Raw genomic sequence first — 18246 nt, 5'->3', positions numbered from 1 at the left:
TCTCACAATTCGCATCATTTGATCATAAAAAAATTAGCATCACACTATGGTAACAAGACATTGAAATTTATAAAATCGTTTAAATTAATGGTCAGCAATCCACGTGAAATATTGATCATAATTCAAATGTCATGTGATTATGTTCAATGCAGCCAAATTGATTTGAACATAGCTTACAACTCTTATATAAACTGTTGCCATTTCCATATCACAAACACAGTTTCCTATCAAAAGTTGGAGGAATCGTATATGTAAAAATCCAGCAAAAATAAACTCTCAGACACCATCATGATGTTGCCTTTGAAGCTCAACTTTCTCATAACCCATCCCCACCTCACTTTCATCGTACTACTCCTCTCAACGCTGACCCTTTTCCTCTTTCAGTTTCTCGCCGCGAAGTCGCGACGGAGAGTGTTCTTGGTAGATTTCGCATGTTACAAGCCGCCGGAGAGCCAAAAGTGCAGCAGAGAATCGGTGGTGAATCGAGCCAGGCAACACGGGTACTCAGAGGAGAACTTGAGCTTCATGGCGAAAGTGCTGCAGAGAGTGGGAGTCGGCGACTCATCCTACGTTGCGCAATCTATAATGTGCGATCCTCCGAATCTCACCATGGAAGCGGCGAGAGAAGAATCGGAAAGCGTGATTTTTGGAGCCGTAGATGCGCTGCTGGCGAAGACGAAAGTGGATTGCAGTGAGATCGGGATATTGATTGTGAACTGCTGTGTGTTTAGTGTGTTCCCTTCTCTTTCCAGCGTTATAGTGAACCGGTACAAGCTTAGAGAAGATATCTCCAGCTACAATATTACTGGAATGGGGTGTAGTGCCGGTCTCCGGGCCATCGGCCTTGCGAAACAGCTACTTGAGGTGAATTTACGTACTCCGAGTCACTGTTCCATTGAACATGTATATGATGTGTATGAGCTATTTTTATGCTATGATTCTTACAGCTAACGATTGCATTTTTTCTTCAACAGGTCCACCCAAATGCCTGTGCACTGGTAGTTAGCACGGAGAACACTACCAGCAGCGCGTACGAAGGCTCAGAACGCTCCAAAATCTTAGTCAACTGCCTATTTCGAATCGGCGGATCCGCTGTCCTCCTCTCAAACAAACCTTCGCAACGGGAATCCTCAAAATACGAGCTCCTCCACGCTGTCCACACTCAGACGGCGAGTTCTGACGTTTCCTACAGATCCATTTTCCGCGAAGAAGATGCAGAGGGATTCACAGGTGTGACTATTAACAAAGATCTCTTGACGGCAGCAATTCTCACAATCGAACAACACATGAAAACGTTGGGTGTGCTAATCCTCCCTCTCTCCGAGCAACTCCTCTTCGTTAAAAGCTACATCATTCAGCGTCTCAGTCAGGCGAAGATCAGGCCGTACATTCCGAAATTCAACCGATGCGCGGAACATTTCTTGCCGCACGTAGGCGGGAAACCAGTGCTGGATGAACTGCAGAAGAATCTAGGCTTTACTGATGCCCATATGGAAGCCTCGACGATGACTCTGCATAGATTTGGGAATACTTCCAGCAGCTCTGTTTGGTATGAACTAGCGTACGTCGAAGCTAAGGATCGGGTAAAGAAGGGCGACCGGATCTGGCATATCGCGTTCGGGTCGGGTTTCAAGTGTAGCAGTGTGATCTGGCGGGCTTTGGTGGATGTCAGGGCTGAGGAGGAGAACCCATGGATGAGCGACATTAATGATTATCCCGTGGATTCGGACAACGACGGTTCGTTTCCTTACTATTTTCAACCAGCCAAACAGCAATAATCCCTTCAATTTCCTAAAGCTTGATAAGCGACAATGGAGGGTACTGCATCGTGCTTTTACCCACTGAGACTTGCGGTAAAATATTAAGTTCAATTTGTAATGTTCTGCAACTAAGATTATGCATTAGTCCACTACTATGCTCATTACGAGCATTCTTATATGTGTGCTTAAATTTTCGAAATATATAATTAAAGATATTGATTAAGTTTTTCTTTGTATGAATTGAATACACTTTAATATATTATTAGATTATGGTAAATGAAAAAATGTAAGTAATATGATTTTTAAAGAATAGAATGGATTAAAACTTTAAATTATGATTAAGGTGAGATTAAAATAAAAAATTAAAATACTAAGAGTTCGTTTGACTCAAGTGAGATGACAAGAGAACTGTGGAATGAGGAGAGGAAGTGAAAGGGGGAGAGCAGGGAAAGAATAATAGTTTTTCTTGAAGTTGTTTGGTAAGATTGGGTGAGGAGTAAATATCAAACACTTCTCCTTAGGGAAAACAGATTGAGAAGAGAAGACTATTTTTGTAATTTTACTGAAAAACTCTTCTTTTCATTTATTGTATTAGAAAATATATAAATATTATATTAATATGATTTTAATATATCAAAAATTTAAAATTTTTATTAGTAGAAACATTTATGAAATAAGAATAAGAATAAGAAGTGGTCATAAATAGGTGACCCAATACACGACTAGTTTGTTAATTCAATAACAGGCCCAGGGGGCCCAATGGAATAACATGCATCGGGAAGGTTCCATAGACCTTTCCCTCAACTAGAGCCCAAAAAAGTCAAAGCTCAAGAGAAGGACAAATCTCTTGAAAGCTCAAGGTGGTATTGAAGCTCAGGGGGCTCAACGCCACCCTAGTCTCTAGCAAAGCAATTGTCCAGATGGACAAATGTCACTCAAGCAGGACCTAACAAGGAGGTCCAAGAAAGTAAACGCTTGAGAAGCGAGATCCCTATTCTACCAAGGACTTTCAAATGAATTGGACTCCTTTAGACCTCACCAACCAATAGATCAGGATTCCAAAGAGACTTATCCATTGAAAACTATCTCCACAACTCTCTAGGGGACCAAACTCCCTAGCCACAGGGAAACTTTGACTATAAAATCAGGTTTGACCTCCTCAAATAAGGGGATATTTTTTCAAACAATTTTTGCCACACGCTCTTTTAACTCAATATTTCACCATAACTTGCTATCTCAATTTCGTGTTCTTTTTCTTTTTAATATCACGTATTACCTTGAGTGTCAGAATGCTATATTTATTTTTTAGGTTCCCATCTTTATACTTGCAAAGAATTTGGCCCACCAAGAGCTCAAATCCACAAATTATTATAACCATAGGTTTCTTGCACGAATCAAGTGGGGTCGTCTGTGGGACCACAGAACCAAAATGTGAGAATGTTGTTGTTCTCTCTTTTTTAATTACTTTACTTATTAAGAGAAAGTCAACGCAGGATGAACTACTCCCCCTTCCCTGCCCCCTACGCGCATTCCTCAATCAACGAAGACGGGCACTGGAAATGAATTCGCAAAAGTAGCAATCGAAAAAAGAAAATGCGGAAACACCCTCTTCGGAGACTTTTGACTATGATCCAAGTCACGTTCTCAAAGACCCTGCTTTAGAACGTTCGGAACAATGAATGGATGCTCCAAACAACAACTTCAACAAACAAAATGTTGTGGAGGCCACTTTTGCAAGGGTTATCCAGCAATGATTTAACCAATTGCCGGCAGGCACGATCCGAAGATCTTTGTTCTTACACCAGTTTGCTAGTAGCCGAAAACATCAAAAGACGTAGCTCAGTCTCTTTGCAATCCGTCGGAAAGACCAGAGTCCCTGAAGAACTATCTTCACAGATTGAACACAACTGGTTTGGAGGTGCTTGTGCCACCCAGGAAGTCAAGACTAGTGCCTTCACTTAAGGACTCCTGGATAGGGATTTCTTTAAATATTTGGCCAAGAAAACCACCTTAAGATTCAATGGCTTCCTAGCCAGGGCAACAAAATATATCGATATGGAATATGCTTAGGCCTCACTCCTCGACGTTTGGACTCTCTAAAGGAGACGCGCAAGTCCTCGACGTCTGAACACTCTGAAAATCCCAACCCTCATAAAAAAGGAGTAATCTGCATGATAGCCAGAGGAACTATGTGCTCTTACAGGGCTAGGAAGACGCAAAAAATAAGGAAAATGGAGAAGGTCACCTCAGATGAGGTCTTGGATGTGAAGCGGTGGAGGATACCCCAATTATCCAGTTTGGACACACTGAAACAGTCGGTTGGCTGTCCACCACAATGATGCCCTGGTCATTACGACCACCTCAGCCAACTGTGAAATAAGTAGGATTTTCATAAATTCTGCCAGTTCCATTGATATTTTATTTAGCGAGGCATACAATAAAATGAAACTGGCGGATGCCTCCTTGGAAGCAGTAGATACCTCACTATATGGTTTCACGGGGGAAATAGTACGTCCCCGAGGTATGATATCACTCCTTTTGTCCTTGGGAGAAGAGCTATTCAGAAGAACTTGCCTTATGAGATTCCTGATCGTAGATATCCCCTCAACGTACAATGTAATCCTGTGTAGGCCTACCCTTAACATGTTCCAGGTAGTCATATCCATGTTTCATATGAAGATCAAATTCCTTGTACCAGGGGGAGTAGAGGAGGTTAAGGAGAACCAGTTGCAGTTTTGTAAGTGTTATGTGGAAGCCATCCAGAAGGGGTGAAAGTGAGGTCTTGAAGACCTACCATAGAAGAATCCCAAAAAAGACGAGGGAATGATCCTATACTGGCTGAGGAGGTCATCCCCGACAAAAAAGATCCGATCGAAGTGCAACCAGCAGAGGCACTTCTCACCTTAGAATTGGTGCTCTGAGATACTGAAAAGACCACTCGTGATATAATTTTTTGTTAACATCAACAAATTCGATAAATTTTATCTAATAAAAAAACTTATTTTTTATATTAAAATAAATTTTAAGAATATTAAATGTAATTTTTCAAAGTATAAAAAATCTATATCTAAATACCCCTTAAATTTTTTAGAAGATCATAAACATTGAATTGGGCCAAAAGGTTGTCAAAATTGATCCAACCCGCGCGGCGGAGGCTCCTGCATTGGGCTTTCTCAGGTGATTTGAAATAGTTTAATAAGCACAATGATTATAATGTGACAAAAAATGCACGGAAAGCAAAGCACTTTGAATAAGCAAAAAGCTCACATCACTTCCAAGTTCCAATTCCCCAAAGATACTTTTTAATCCCGCTCTGGCTCTAGAAAACGCGAGGTTGAGGCCCAGAGAGTGCGACTTTTAATGCAACTTTTAGAGAGAAAATACTGCTCTGTGCTCAACCCTCCAGCTTCACTCCAACGATATGCCTCAATGATATTTAAATTTAGATATAATTATATATATATTTTTTAATATTTGATGTAATTATACTTAAATTTTTTATAATTTATAAAATTATATGTAACTTTCTTAAAATTTTCTTTCGTCTAACAAATATCTATTCGTTAGTCAAAACTTACTTAATTTGTTGATATTAAATTTGCCTGAATTGACTCATTACTGACTTATTGCATGTCAAATAAATCTTTTCGAACTAAACTATTTTTATAATGGTGAAAATATACACTTTACATACATTAATGTATGAATACGTATGAGGGTAAATATCAACAAATTAGCGAATTTTGACTAATCAAGGGATTCTTTGTTAGATAGAAACAAACATCGGCGGTGTTATATGTAATTTTTCAAACCACATAAGTTATACGTGTAGTTATACCAAATCTCAAGAGAGATGAGTGTAATTATCCCTTAAATGTAGGATAAATTATTTTTTCTTTAAATTTGGCATAATTATAAATACTTTCTTATTATTTAAAAAATTACAAATACTCCCATAGTTTCAATACTCGCGTAGCTACAAGCTCATTCCACTAAATTTTTATGCCCTCAAAATTGTCCTTTTATATCATAAGTTATACTTTTTAAAATTTTATAAAATATTTCTATGAACTACAATTACTAAAGAATTATTTATTTTATCAACCCTTAATTTTTTTGTATTTTTCAAATAATAGGGCAAAATAATAATTTTTATCTCACTATTTAACAATTATATAATTACTTTTTATTTGAAGGGAATTTATAATAACGCTTAACTTTTAAGAGGAGGAGCTGAGAGGTATTTATAGTTAACCTTTAAATGCATTCAACATCATAATCCATAATCTTCAGTACCTCAACTCAAATTCATCATAGTGGAGAAATATAAATTTGTTAACGGTATTAATAAAATTAATGCGGACAGTCGCGATGATATGTTACTGTAAATTTAAAATTAATAAAATTCTTAGAATTTCGTAGGTTAAAGTGAAATAGCAGTATAATTCGTAATAAAAAGAACAAATAGATAGCGTCATGACACGTTCTGTACTGGAATATCAAGAAACGTCTGATGCTCGGATCTTGTTCCGCTCACAAAACGGCGATGTATGAATTAAAGGATAGCATAGCATAGTTATTTACAAATAATATTATTAGTATTATAATAAAATGTAGTATCAGACACGGAAAAGAAGACATATTTATATAGATTCGGTCCAAGAAACGAAACCACTGAAAAATAAAAATACATAAATTACAGCAAATGATCAGCTCTTCTGCTTGTTCTTTTACATCCCTTGATCTCCACTACATGAAGCCAAGAATCACAATAGGAAAACCAAAACACAAACATTCAAGACAAAGTAATTGTATTCATTTTTTATTTGGAAAATACTACTTGTTTGTAATACTTTTAACACCCTTGCACTAAAAGGAGAAGGGAATTACAATACAAACCTCCCACAAAATGGTACCCTGCATCAGGTTTAATAAGGTGAGCAGTTCTGGTAACATCAGGAAGATCAAAAGGTACCTCAAAAAAGGACCCAAAATTTGTTTATGGTTTATCTTCAATCACAGAAGCTAAACCGGTCACGATCTTCATTCGTCTGTGCAAACTCTTTGGTTTAATCTCCGGTGGCTCCCATGGCTTCACGAACAGAGCCACATCCTTAACACTAGCTTCCGGGCTGTTAATGTTGGTTAAAGTAAACACACCATTGTCAAACTTCTCCATGGGAGAGCATTGCTCTGCAAAGATCATTACGAAATCACCATCACATGAACTTCCCTTTGCAACTGAAGCCTCCTCTTTCTCACCCGTCAGCCCTGTTTCCGGATACTGGTTGCTTGTAGTGCGGGAAGAGATTGGAGTTGGGCTGATTCGGGTGAAAGGCGAGAGCCATTTGGCTTTTACATAATCGGCTCTGCGCCATGGAGGAATAGGCATGCCTTTCTTCTTCAGACTTAACTTAGCTGCTTCTGATACAATGTCGATGATTTTCTCAAGACGATCGGCTCTGCCAACGAATATGTTGGGTAGTGTTTGGAGAACCAGTTTGTACGCCTTCGTGGACCTTGCAACTTCGAACTCCGATCTAAAATCAATGTCAATTATAAATCTCTCCCCTTCAATTATTACATCCACATACTCATATTCTCCTGTAAAGAGAAGAATTTAGCTTTCCCAAGTTTCTCCTTGATTAAATTACATGAAAAGGGCCAAATAATTCTTGGAATTAAACAGAGGAAGAGACAATTTCGCAGCAAGGGGAAAAAGGGATTTACCAGCGGGGAATGATGGGGATTTATCCCATTTCGATTTACAGATTGAAGCTTTGTGTCCAAGAGCAATTAGCCCATCTGTCACAATTTTTCTGCATAACCCGTCTTTACGCTTGTTGATCTTGTTTCTCTCAACGATTTTTGCAGCGTCCGCTAGCAAATTTCTTTCAGAAACGCACAAACAGGGCACCAGACCCTGCTCAAAATACGGAAGAATTTTTCAGATACTTTATCCAAACAACAAAACAAAATACCAGAGAATCAGTCAAATGATGGACCACAAATGTACATGCATATGTTTTCCGGTCAAAGAGGAACTACCTTGAGAACATCACATGCGTCGACGGAAGAAAAATTGTATGAGTCTGGCTCCTCGTCGGAGCTATCCGTACAGTTGCCGTTGAAACAATTGCACCGTTTTCTCTCACACCTCTGCTGTGGCTTTTCGTTGCTCCCCTCGATAAAATTCTGAACCATTTTCGCTAGACATACCGTGCTCGGCTCCAAACCCTCTAAACCATCCTTGCTGCAGTTGTACAGCGGCTCAGTGGCGCCCGCTGGCTTATCCGACCCCGGTATTCTCAAGACGCTCGATAACTGCCTCTCAAAAAGCCGCTTAAACCTCGTCCTGAATATTGGTTTCGCCACCGGCTCGAATTTAGGCTGCGGCTCCCCTGGGGGGTTGAAATCAATAGGCTGAATCTTCATATGGTATAGGGCGTTACTTTCAGGGCGTGATGATCAAGATTCGAAACCGCTGATTTTTCTAGCGCTTTCAATTTTGAGGTATCATTTTTCTAAAGCACATTCTTCGGAAATTTCACAGTCAACGGAGAAACGCTTCAATTTCTAATCATCCTAATTCTCCTTACCATATCCATTTCAGGAAATTTCATTATTACAAAAAAGTACTGATCATCCACTCAATAACCTCAAAGTAGGGCAGTGAGCTGATCAAACAAACAAAGTTAGATGAATAAGGTAAAACTGGGTGATATTCAACAAACAATCTTTAATCCCAGCACAATTTCAATTGACACAAAAAACTGAGGATCTGACGTTGACCAATCTGCAAAAACCAGAAAATCTTAACCATCATATGCCTTTATCTCAAGGATTATCAGCATCACTCCAATAATTCATCGCTTATTATCCACGAGACCAAGCATGGAATAACTTCTAAACTATGCTACGTAAAAATTAAAAATAGCTTGGCTTTTGCTTAGGGCTAACAAATACGGCTAAACTCACCACCACAGGGAAGAAAAAAGAGAAAAAAAAAGGCCTATCGACATTACGTCACTTCTCCGAAATCCGATCATCAGAGGCCGGAATCTCCATTTCCGGAAAATCTCATGCCTGAATATGAATCAAACAGCTAGGAAGAAAAATCACACGCACAAACACGCTGAGTGTGTGGGAAAAGAAGGAGAAATGAGGAGCTGTTTCGGTGTGAGAGTTGTGGACTGGAAAGGCTAAAGCGGAGAGGAGTTGGGGGAGTTCTTAAAGGGCTTTTGGGGGGGTGGGGGGCGGATGCTGACTAGGACTGGCTCTTGTCCCACTGGAATCCTACGTGGCAAAACCAATCCAGTACCGTACGGGGGTACGTGTTGGGTGATTAGGGAGGTTAAGGTCGCGATTGCAGCCTCACGACGCCACGTCTATCTTCGCTGACGCGTTGAGGGCTTCCCGCTGAGTTTCCAAAATTAGCCTCCAGTTGCTGTCTGTTACATTTGGTTAGCCTATAGAGTTATGATTGAGAAGCAATTTTAGCAGGTGTACGATTAAAATAAATATTATCAACTTATTAGAAAATCTTTAATTTAGATTAAATTTAATTAAATTTGAAAAAAATTATATAATAAGTACAGTACATTTATTGTATGATTGATGTACAATTTAAAAAATAATCAATCACATTACAAGTGTGATATATTTGCCATATTTTTTCCGGGGTGAGCTTGCAAACTCTTTGAAATATATTAAGATGACTGCAAGCTTATAAGATGTTACAAAATACTCGATAATTTTTTTAGAAAAAGATTTTATAAGTTTTAAAAATAAAATGTTAGAAGTTTATAAGCTCTTTAAAATAAAAAGGTACACAGCCGTCAACATATGTATAAGGTCTTAACAAATTTCTTCGAATTAATTAAAAATCTATCAATATTAACATTTTATGAGCTCTATAATCTGATTTTATTCAGCCACTTTATGAATTTATTTTTAAAATAAGATTTAATATCTCTAAAAAATCTTACAAAATGTATATCCTTACAAATTTTTTTAAACAAACTTAGCCAAACAATCCTTTATTCCCACTATAAAGACACAAACTATTGTAAATATTCCTTAAGTTACTCAAAAAATTTAATCCAAACATTAATTATTAAAAGTTAATTCTAATTGGACATATAGTATATGAAATTTCCATTTTCAATAATAAATTAAAAAATTATAAATTACATATAAAAATATGAAATTAGGTGAATTAGACTCATTTTTCCACCATTCAAATAATATAAATTTAATTTGATTAAAAATCAAATTAAATTCAAATGAAATACACTTCAGCTCCTAATTGAAAGCAATATAAATAATATTATAGCCTGTTACTGATATTTCCAAGCACAATTTTTAAGTTATTCTGTAGTGTCTTTTCATGGGATGGGGCCTTCCAAACGGCCGGTGTTGGCTTCAGATTCTGTTGTAGGCCCATTGTCCCTCTGTGGGCTCCTCTTACTAGGTTATCAACAAGAAGTCTCTTTTTATAATATATTGGCAGTTTTAAAAATATTTAATGTATTTTTAGTTCCATAATTTAGATTGTCTGACGTTTTTGTTTTTTAAGTTTTTAGTGTAGCATTTCTATTTTATATTTTTTTTAATTTTCACGATTTTCAGTCCTTTTGTTTGTAGAGTTCACCTCCATCGGCTAGAAGGGTGAACTTTATGGAGAAAATGTTCAAATAACGAAAATTAAAAAGATGTAGGACCAAAATGTTACTCTAAAAAGTTGAAGAACAAAAATGCTGGTAGAGATGGATCAATATGAATAAAAATCTTAATTTTAAAATGTCACGTGAGAGGTACGTGCATTTATTCAACGAGAATGGTGAACTCAAACGAGAAAGGATTGAGACCAGGAGAATTAAAAAAAAAAAGTACAAGACTGAAATACTATCATAAAAAGTTAAATTATAATAATGCCAAAATAACCTGAATTACAACACCAGAAATGCATTTAAACCATTAAAAAATGATATAAATTATTTAAAATAAATAAGTAATTATAGTGCTATAAATATTTAAAAGTATAAATGATATTTTTTGAATTTAGTGCAATGATATTGCAAATCCATCGTTTGTGAGAGAAAATTACATTTTCTTTTTATCAGGTCAGGAGAAATCATCTGTCCTTATATAACATAATTAAAAATTAAAACTCACAACACATTGTCCAATAAGAGACTGTGTTTAGTCTCTATTGGATCAAACATTTATAAATCACCTAACGTCAACTCAACATAATATATTCATAACAATTCTACACATAAAATTATTAATTTTTTTTTTATTTTTCAATGAAATTCAAACTCACCACATATAACACTTAACAATTTAAGTTACCATTATCCATAGTAATTTGTGTAATATTAATACAAAGGAAAAACGAACATATTTTAGTGTAACATCAATATTCGATTAATATGTACAAATAATTAACTTAAGTAATAATCTAAAAATAAAAATGTATACCAATCACATACTAATATATATAAAAAACAGGGTTTAATGCAATTTACCCCAATGTGATATTGCAAATGAGCAAAATAAAGCGATTTATAAAGAGAAAAATTGTTGTATTTTAAAAAATACAGAGAATAAATTATTATTATTTTTTTCATAAAAAAATAATTTATTCATTTATAATATTATAAAGAATTAATTGTCAACACAATCAGAAGACAACCTATCTTTAGACTGTGAAAGACGCTGTTGTTTTCTTGCCCTACAATGCTACCATAAATTCAAGGGGGTGGATTTGAGATATGTAATTACGGAAAATTTTTATTCAAATTAAATTTGATTAAATCAAATAAATTATATGATAAATGAGATATAGGTTATTTTTATTAAATTATATATTAATTATATGATAAATGTATAATAGTTATTAAATAATTAGTTCTGATACGATCCAACGCAATTTAAATTAAAAATTTTCCATATTGACGTCATCTGATCTGCAGACACCAAATGGAAATGGCAGTCCCAATCCATCATCCACAGAATTCAAGGAAACAATAGTGGAATTCTTGACCACCTTCTACAAGCTTTTCTAGTAATGCTTCACAACAGTCAAAAAGCAGGATTCACATGTTTTCCACTTCCTACGTTTTTTCCCTTTTCATTACACCTATAAAAATAACTGTAGGGATAGTTATATTTATATTTCACCCTCTACTCTATAATCAATTTATATAAATTCTTTATATGTTTTTTTAATAATTATACGTACATCTACTGGGAACATGTGTATTATTTGTACAAATCATTCGTATTTTTTTTCTTTGAAAAATTACATATACATTTTTAAAAATATCAACATCATTACACAAATTATTCTTATGTTTTTGCTATCGGAATGATTTCTGTGATTATAACAAAAATAGAGGTGATTGTATAATTATAGCTAATCTTGATTTTGAGGATATTTGTCTGAATTTATTTGAAAATACTTATAAACTCATAAACTATATAATTTCCTTATTGAATTTTATAAAACATAAAGTATTATCATATAATTAAATTATTAAATATTTTATAATATCTTATAAGTTTTGAAACATTTCTAAATATTGAAAAGAGTTTGTAAACTCGTAGATGAGCATGTGGCCTATTGAGCCTTTTTTTTTTGGGATAATCACACTTTCCTTTCTTAAAGTTTGATATAATTACACATAGACTTTCTGTGGTTTGAAAAATTATATTTAACATCTCTAAAATTTGCTTTCGTTTATCAAATGAGTCCATCCGTTAGTTAAAATTTATCGAGTTTGCTGCTATTAATAAAAAAAAATTAGAAAAAAAATCTATATTACCCCTGATTGACTTATTGCAGGTCATATAAATCTTTTTATGGCTAAATTGCCCTCATACATCTTCACCGTTATAAGGGTAATTTAGACCGAAAATAATTATTTTGACAGTAATAAGTGAATCGATGACAAATATCATTTTTCATTCAGTTTTTTTATTAGTATCAACAAATTTAGTGAATTTTGACTAACAAATGAACTTATTTATTAGACGGAATCAAACCTCAAAGGTGCTAGATGTAATATTTTAAACTAGAGGAGGCTTATATATAATTAAATCAAATCCCAGAAAAGAGGAGTGTAATTATTATTATTAGTTTTTTTAATCTTTATTCTCTAAAAGTAGAATTACTGAAATTTCAAGTGAGTTTCTTAATATATTTCTTTTAAGAAAAGATATTTCCTTTGATTTTAGAAAACATGCAACTCAATTGGGATTGAGAAATGTATGAGTTCCAAAAAGGACTGTGGTGGGTGTGACTTATGAGACACGAGAGTGAAAGTCTCCCTTATTTTGGTGCATTTGCTTTTTCCATTGTCATTCTCTACTTCCCCCAAAGGAATCCTCTCTAGGGTTCCATTATTATTATTATTATTATTTTGGTACTTACAACTATGAAATTTGATATAATGATGAATATCTTTTATTATTTAAAAAATTTTAAGTACGTTATTGATATTTGATAAAATTATATAATTTTTGGATGGAGGTTTGTAATTGTTAATTTTGCTGTTAATATACTTTTTTTTAATTTGAAAAATTATAGAAAAAATATCAGATAGTAGATTGAAAAATTGTCAAAATTACCCACTTGGTCCAAAAGAATTTAGAAATTTTAAAAAATAAGTAAAATAATTATTCATAGTCTACAAGGATATAAACTCACTATAAAAAATAGATAAAAACTTAATGGAAACTAATGGATTGGACTGGTTATTTTACTGCCATTAAAATTTAAAAGTATTAATAAATTTTCAAATAAAAATTAGATATTTATAATTATTCAAATCTCATAGTAACTTATTGTAATTTATCCATTTTCTTAAAAGTTGGAATTAGAATTTGACTTTTTCTTGAAACAAAAAAAAAAAAACCGAGGTGAGAAGCCCATCAGATTCACCGGTAAATCCAAATAAAATGGTACAGTCTCTTTCTCCATTGGCCCAAATTATTGAAAACTAAAAAATGAAAAAAAGAAAAGATACTCCGTGAGTTTTGAGCTGAAACTTGAAAGCTATTTCCTCTAATATTAATTTATCTAAAAAAATGTAATAATTTTCCCTATCATTTTCTTAAAAAGAAAACAAAAAATCCTTTATACTACTCTTTAATAGCATAGATATGGATCTTATTAGAAAAAATAAAATAGCAGAGATTAAGAGATAGTTGCAATAACTTATGTTTATGGTGAGAATAAGTTGTAAAAAAATTATAATTTTTATTTATATCTGTAAGCGTTTGAAAATAAAAATAAAATAAATTTGAAGTTGAAATTTTTGAAAAAATAACGCAATATTTACAATTTTATGGATGAATTGCAAAAGTTTATAGAAAGTTGTTTAAAATTATTGGCATAAATAAATTTAATTTGTGTAATTTAAAAGTAAAAATAATATGAAATAAAAATGAGAAAAATGGATAAAGGTTGACGCAAACACCCTTTTAAACTAAAATCAACAACTCCAAGTATCTAGTAAATTCAAAAGAAAGAAAGGGTATTTTGGTAAAACACCAAGATAGACCAAAACATTTTCAACTGCGAAAACGCTTTTCCCACCCAAAACCAACCGCCAAAATTGCTCTCCAAATTCAAAAACCGCACTGAAGTGCATTTTCCTCTCTTATTAGTTATTACTGTTACCAAATCCCTCACAGGCGCGCTCACTCTCCACCTCCAATCCTCCTGCGCTGTCAAGGTTCTGAGGTACGTGCTTGATTGTTTTTGATATGTGTGATTTCCGCATCTTCATTGTTCAATTTTTTCTTCAATAGGATTTAATTTTTGGTGCACCGGCTGTCGTTTGAAGGATTCTAGCTTGATGAGTTTTTCTTTTTGTTTGTTCCGTTCCGTGTCTTAAGTTGTTTCTTCTTTTCTGTGTTGGTGATTCTATCGTCTAAAATAGTCAGATCTAGGGTAGAATTTGACAGGAAATCAGACGGAAAAAGCTTCCTGATAATCTGCCCCTTTGAAGTAGTAGTTAATGTGAAGAACGAGTGGAAAAAGGTGGAAATGAAGGAAGATGTTGCGGTACCTAGTGCAAAAATCTAAAGTTATTTAAAGCTTTCCTGGTTTAAGGAGATCATATAAGCTGCGCAACAAGTAGAATAATTTGTGAACTTAGTCATGCATTTCAACTTTATCTATGTCTACTCATTGATTCAATATTAGCTAATTTATTTTTACTCGATCTGGTAGCTAAGGCGAGAAAATGGCCGGAAAAGGTGGCAAAGGCCTTGTTGCGGGCAAGACTATGGCAGCTGCAGCAGCTAACAAAGACAAGGACAAGAAAAGGCCGGTTTCTCGCTCAGCTCGTGCTGGTCTCCAGGTACATAAATACCACCTTATATTGATTATTTCTAAATATGTTAATTCCTTCGGCTAACAAGTTCTAACTGGCAATAACTTATTGATTGATGATATACTGCTGGTTAATTAATTTGTGGATGAGATGAGGTAATTGTTTAAGTCATTGTACTGACTGCCTTGCTGAGAAGTAGCTTTTAAATTGTTGCCGTATCTTGCATCTAGCTAAGCACTGGTGCTGCTAAACTTGAGTTGATTGTTAACGTTTTGCAAGTGAATTAGTTTTAGTTTGAATCGAGATTTATTTTCACTTGTCAGAGTTGGGAATAATTGTGTGTCACTGGTTATGGTGCCATAATGGTAACATATGATTGTATCATATTTGATGGATTGCCATGTAATAAAGGAGAATATTTGAAGCTGTTGAGAGTTCAGTTTCTTGATATTACTTATTGTATTCTTGTGGAAAGAACAATGGAACTGATGTAGAATTGTATCTTTCTGCAATAGATTGAATTGGGAAACTTTGTTTCTCTTTCGTTGCCCTCATCACACTCAATTTCATAAATACTGTCTTCAACATTAGTCTTTTATTTACTTCAAGTTCACAACTTGTAACTTACACAAGCACTATGGCGGCTCAGTTTCCGGTGGGTAGAATTCATCGTCACCTGAAGTCAAGAACCAATGCTAATGGAAGAGTTGGAGCCACAGCAGCAGTTTACTCTGCTGCAATTCTTGAATATTTGACTGCAGAAGTGCTTGAGTTGGCAGGAAATGCCAGCAAAGATCTGAAAGTTAAGAGGATAACACCAAGGCACTTGCAGCTGGCCATTCGTGGGGATGAGGAGCTCGACACCCTCATCAAAGGAACCATAGCTGGTGGTGGTGTGATTCCACACATTCACAAATCTCTCATCAACAAAACCACCAAGGAATGAAACAACTGTATTGACTCTTAGTGTCTATTTATCTGATGAACAATGTCTATGTTTGTATTCTGCTTTTATTAGGTTAGATTAGAATGGAAGTGGTGTAGTTTAGATCAATTAGTTGAGCCAGTAGCTTTATTAGATGTATTTTTCTTTGACATTGAGTCTCATTATACATCTGTCTCGCGAGTGCTAATATTTCTGTCGCTTTCTAACCTCTCTCATTTCTTGATTCTATACGTTTCATTACGAGCGTAAGTTGGTAGTATCCATGCATGTAGTATTCCAACTCACTCACTTTGATCTTGGATCTAATGGGTGGGGTCGTCTTGCCCAACTTAATTTGATTGGGCTTGCAAAAGAGCTGCATATGCCGGCTCAATTGCCTCTTCAATTAAGGAATGCGCGTTCACTTTATTGGTGGAAATAAGTGAGAATAAATTGGGATGAAAAGTAGAAGATGATTAGCTAAGAATTATTTGTAGCTTATTTATTCTTGAAAAAGTGACTTGATAAGAAATAATTAAACTTTTATTATGATTGATAAAATGAGGGGCAAATTACTATCACATCCTTATGCCATGTTTACTATGGCCAATTACCCTGGTGCCTAAGCTGCAAGAATGCAGCAAATCTGTAAGAAGAAAAATGGCATTTTCCTCCTGTTATATTTTCCAATGGACTTCACTATGCCTAGACCCTACTGCCACCATCCCCGTCCCAGGTCCTTGTAACCGCCGCACTTCGCCACTTTCCTCCGGCTATGTCTTCGAGGTGTCCAAAATCTATTGACAACATCACAATTGGTGTTATAGGTGGTGGGTTTGTGGCCGCGTGCTTGCAGTTATGCTCTCCTTCGCTAACCTCGAGAAACGACGGCAAATGGAGGCGGAGAGGTGGGCTGAGGAGAAAAGGAGGTGTGCTGGAAAAAATATGTGGCCCAGTACCAAATGGTAGGCCCACCCACTTGGACGGCCCAAGTCCATGACCGACGACACAACCCGACCCGATCGGACCGGACCCAACCCAACTGCTGAAAAATAAAACCCTAATTCTACCAGTTCATTCAATCGGTCTCTCTATCTTTCTCTCTCTCTCCCTCTTCTTCTTCACTGTGCCGTTTCTCTGTTTTCTCCCCCCTTCTTCTCATTAATTTTCCATGGCTTTGGGACTTCAAGCACCGCCTTTCTCCTGCAACTGGAACCACCATTTAAAGTGGTCGGTTCTTAGGATGTGGAGAACGAAGTGTGCAAGAAAGAAATTTGTTTTCTTCCTCCTTTCTTTGTCCTAAAGTTATAAGGTTCGGGGTATTGTGTGTCAAAGGGCTTAGTGCCAAGCTTGAGCAACCGTGGGTGTATTTTAGGTTGCCGGTCTTTATGAACGTGAGTAAAGCCAAAATACGGATCTGGCTCACTGAGCCTTGTGTGTAGATTTTTACTGCTTTAATATTTTGCGTATATTTCGATTTGTAAATTTGTAATTTGTTTGTATATTGTCCTTGGCCCCTTTAAAACCCCTAGTACTAACCCCAGGGTGCAAACGAGCTTCACTATTCTCAAAAGCAACATATTTGCCTTTACGTCGATCTTTCAAGTCTTTGCACTTGCTGCGCATTCAACTTCACACGAAGATCCTCATAATTAGGAATAGGCGTCCGTTGACTATCCCTGTCCACCGGCCAAACCGGGGCCTTTGTCTTGTGCTTCTCACAACACTCATCCTCAGCATGTCCCAATTGCTTACAAGTCCCACATTATTTTGGAAGTTGCTCGTAAATCATCGGTCGGATAATCACCTCTGTCCCAAATCCCAGATTAATCTTTGTTTGCGGCGGCGCAAGCAGATCAATTTCAACACATACGCGTACTACACTAGGACGAATCAAAAGTGTCCGTAGAGACATCCGTCGAAAGAGGTGTCCGAGGTGTCCCCGACAAACAGGCAATACTAAATAAGGCATCCCGATCAAAGAGCTAGATCAAAAGTTCTAGTAGGCAAACATTGGTGTCCATAGGGAAGCCTTCCACAAACCAAATCAATTTAATCCAAAGTTTCGTACAGTCCTCCTCAAGTGCAAACTTGATGAATACATGTCTAACATTAATAGCCCTTACTGAAAAATCCCCATGAAATCCCTGAGCAAGTATCCAACGATGCAGATTTTCCATGGATGGATAGCCATAAGAATATTTTCGCACCA

At 35.7% G+C, this 18246-nt stretch overlaps 3 protein-coding genes across 3 annotated transcripts; 2 read left to right on the top strand and 1 right to left on the bottom strand.

Annotated features, from left to right (window-relative positions):
- Positions 207-1988, top strand: LOC105165320 (3-ketoacyl-CoA synthase 11-like). The gene is made up of 2 exons (XM_011084293.2): positions 207-864; positions 975-1988. Exons 1-2 carry the CDS (start codon positions 289-291, stop codon positions 1776-1778), a joined length of 1380 nt encoding a protein of 459 aa, XP_011082595.1. The 5' UTR covers positions 207-288; the 3' UTR covers positions 1779-1988.
- On the bottom strand, positions 6436-8956 carry LOC105165319. The gene is made up of 3 exons (XM_011084292.2): positions 7809-8956; positions 7491-7683; positions 6436-7364 (listed from the first exon to the last, which is right to left on the bottom strand). Exons 1-3 carry the CDS (start codon positions 8193-8195, stop codon positions 6760-6762), a joined length of 1185 nt encoding a protein of 394 aa, XP_011082594.1. The 5' UTR covers positions 8196-8956; the 3' UTR covers positions 6436-6759.
- On the top strand, positions 14386-16261 carry LOC105165318 (probable histone H2A variant 3). The gene is made up of 3 exons (XM_011084291.2): positions 14386-14514; positions 15007-15136; positions 15759-16261. The coding sequence occupies exons 2-3, from the start codon at positions 15020-15022 to the stop codon at positions 16053-16055; spliced, it is 414 nt and encodes a 137-aa protein (XP_011082593.1). The 5' UTR covers positions 14386-14514; positions 15007-15019; the 3' UTR covers positions 16056-16261.

Source organism: Sesamum indicum, linkage group LG6 (assembly GCF_000512975.1).
Source record: "Sesamum indicum cultivar Zhongzhi No. 13 linkage group LG6, S_indicum_v1.0, whole genome shotgun sequence".
Classification (NCBI taxonomy): domain Eukaryota; kingdom Viridiplantae; phylum Streptophyta; class Magnoliopsida; order Lamiales; family Pedaliaceae; genus Sesamum; species Sesamum indicum.
This window is presented reverse-complemented; position numbering and strand designations above follow the sequence as displayed.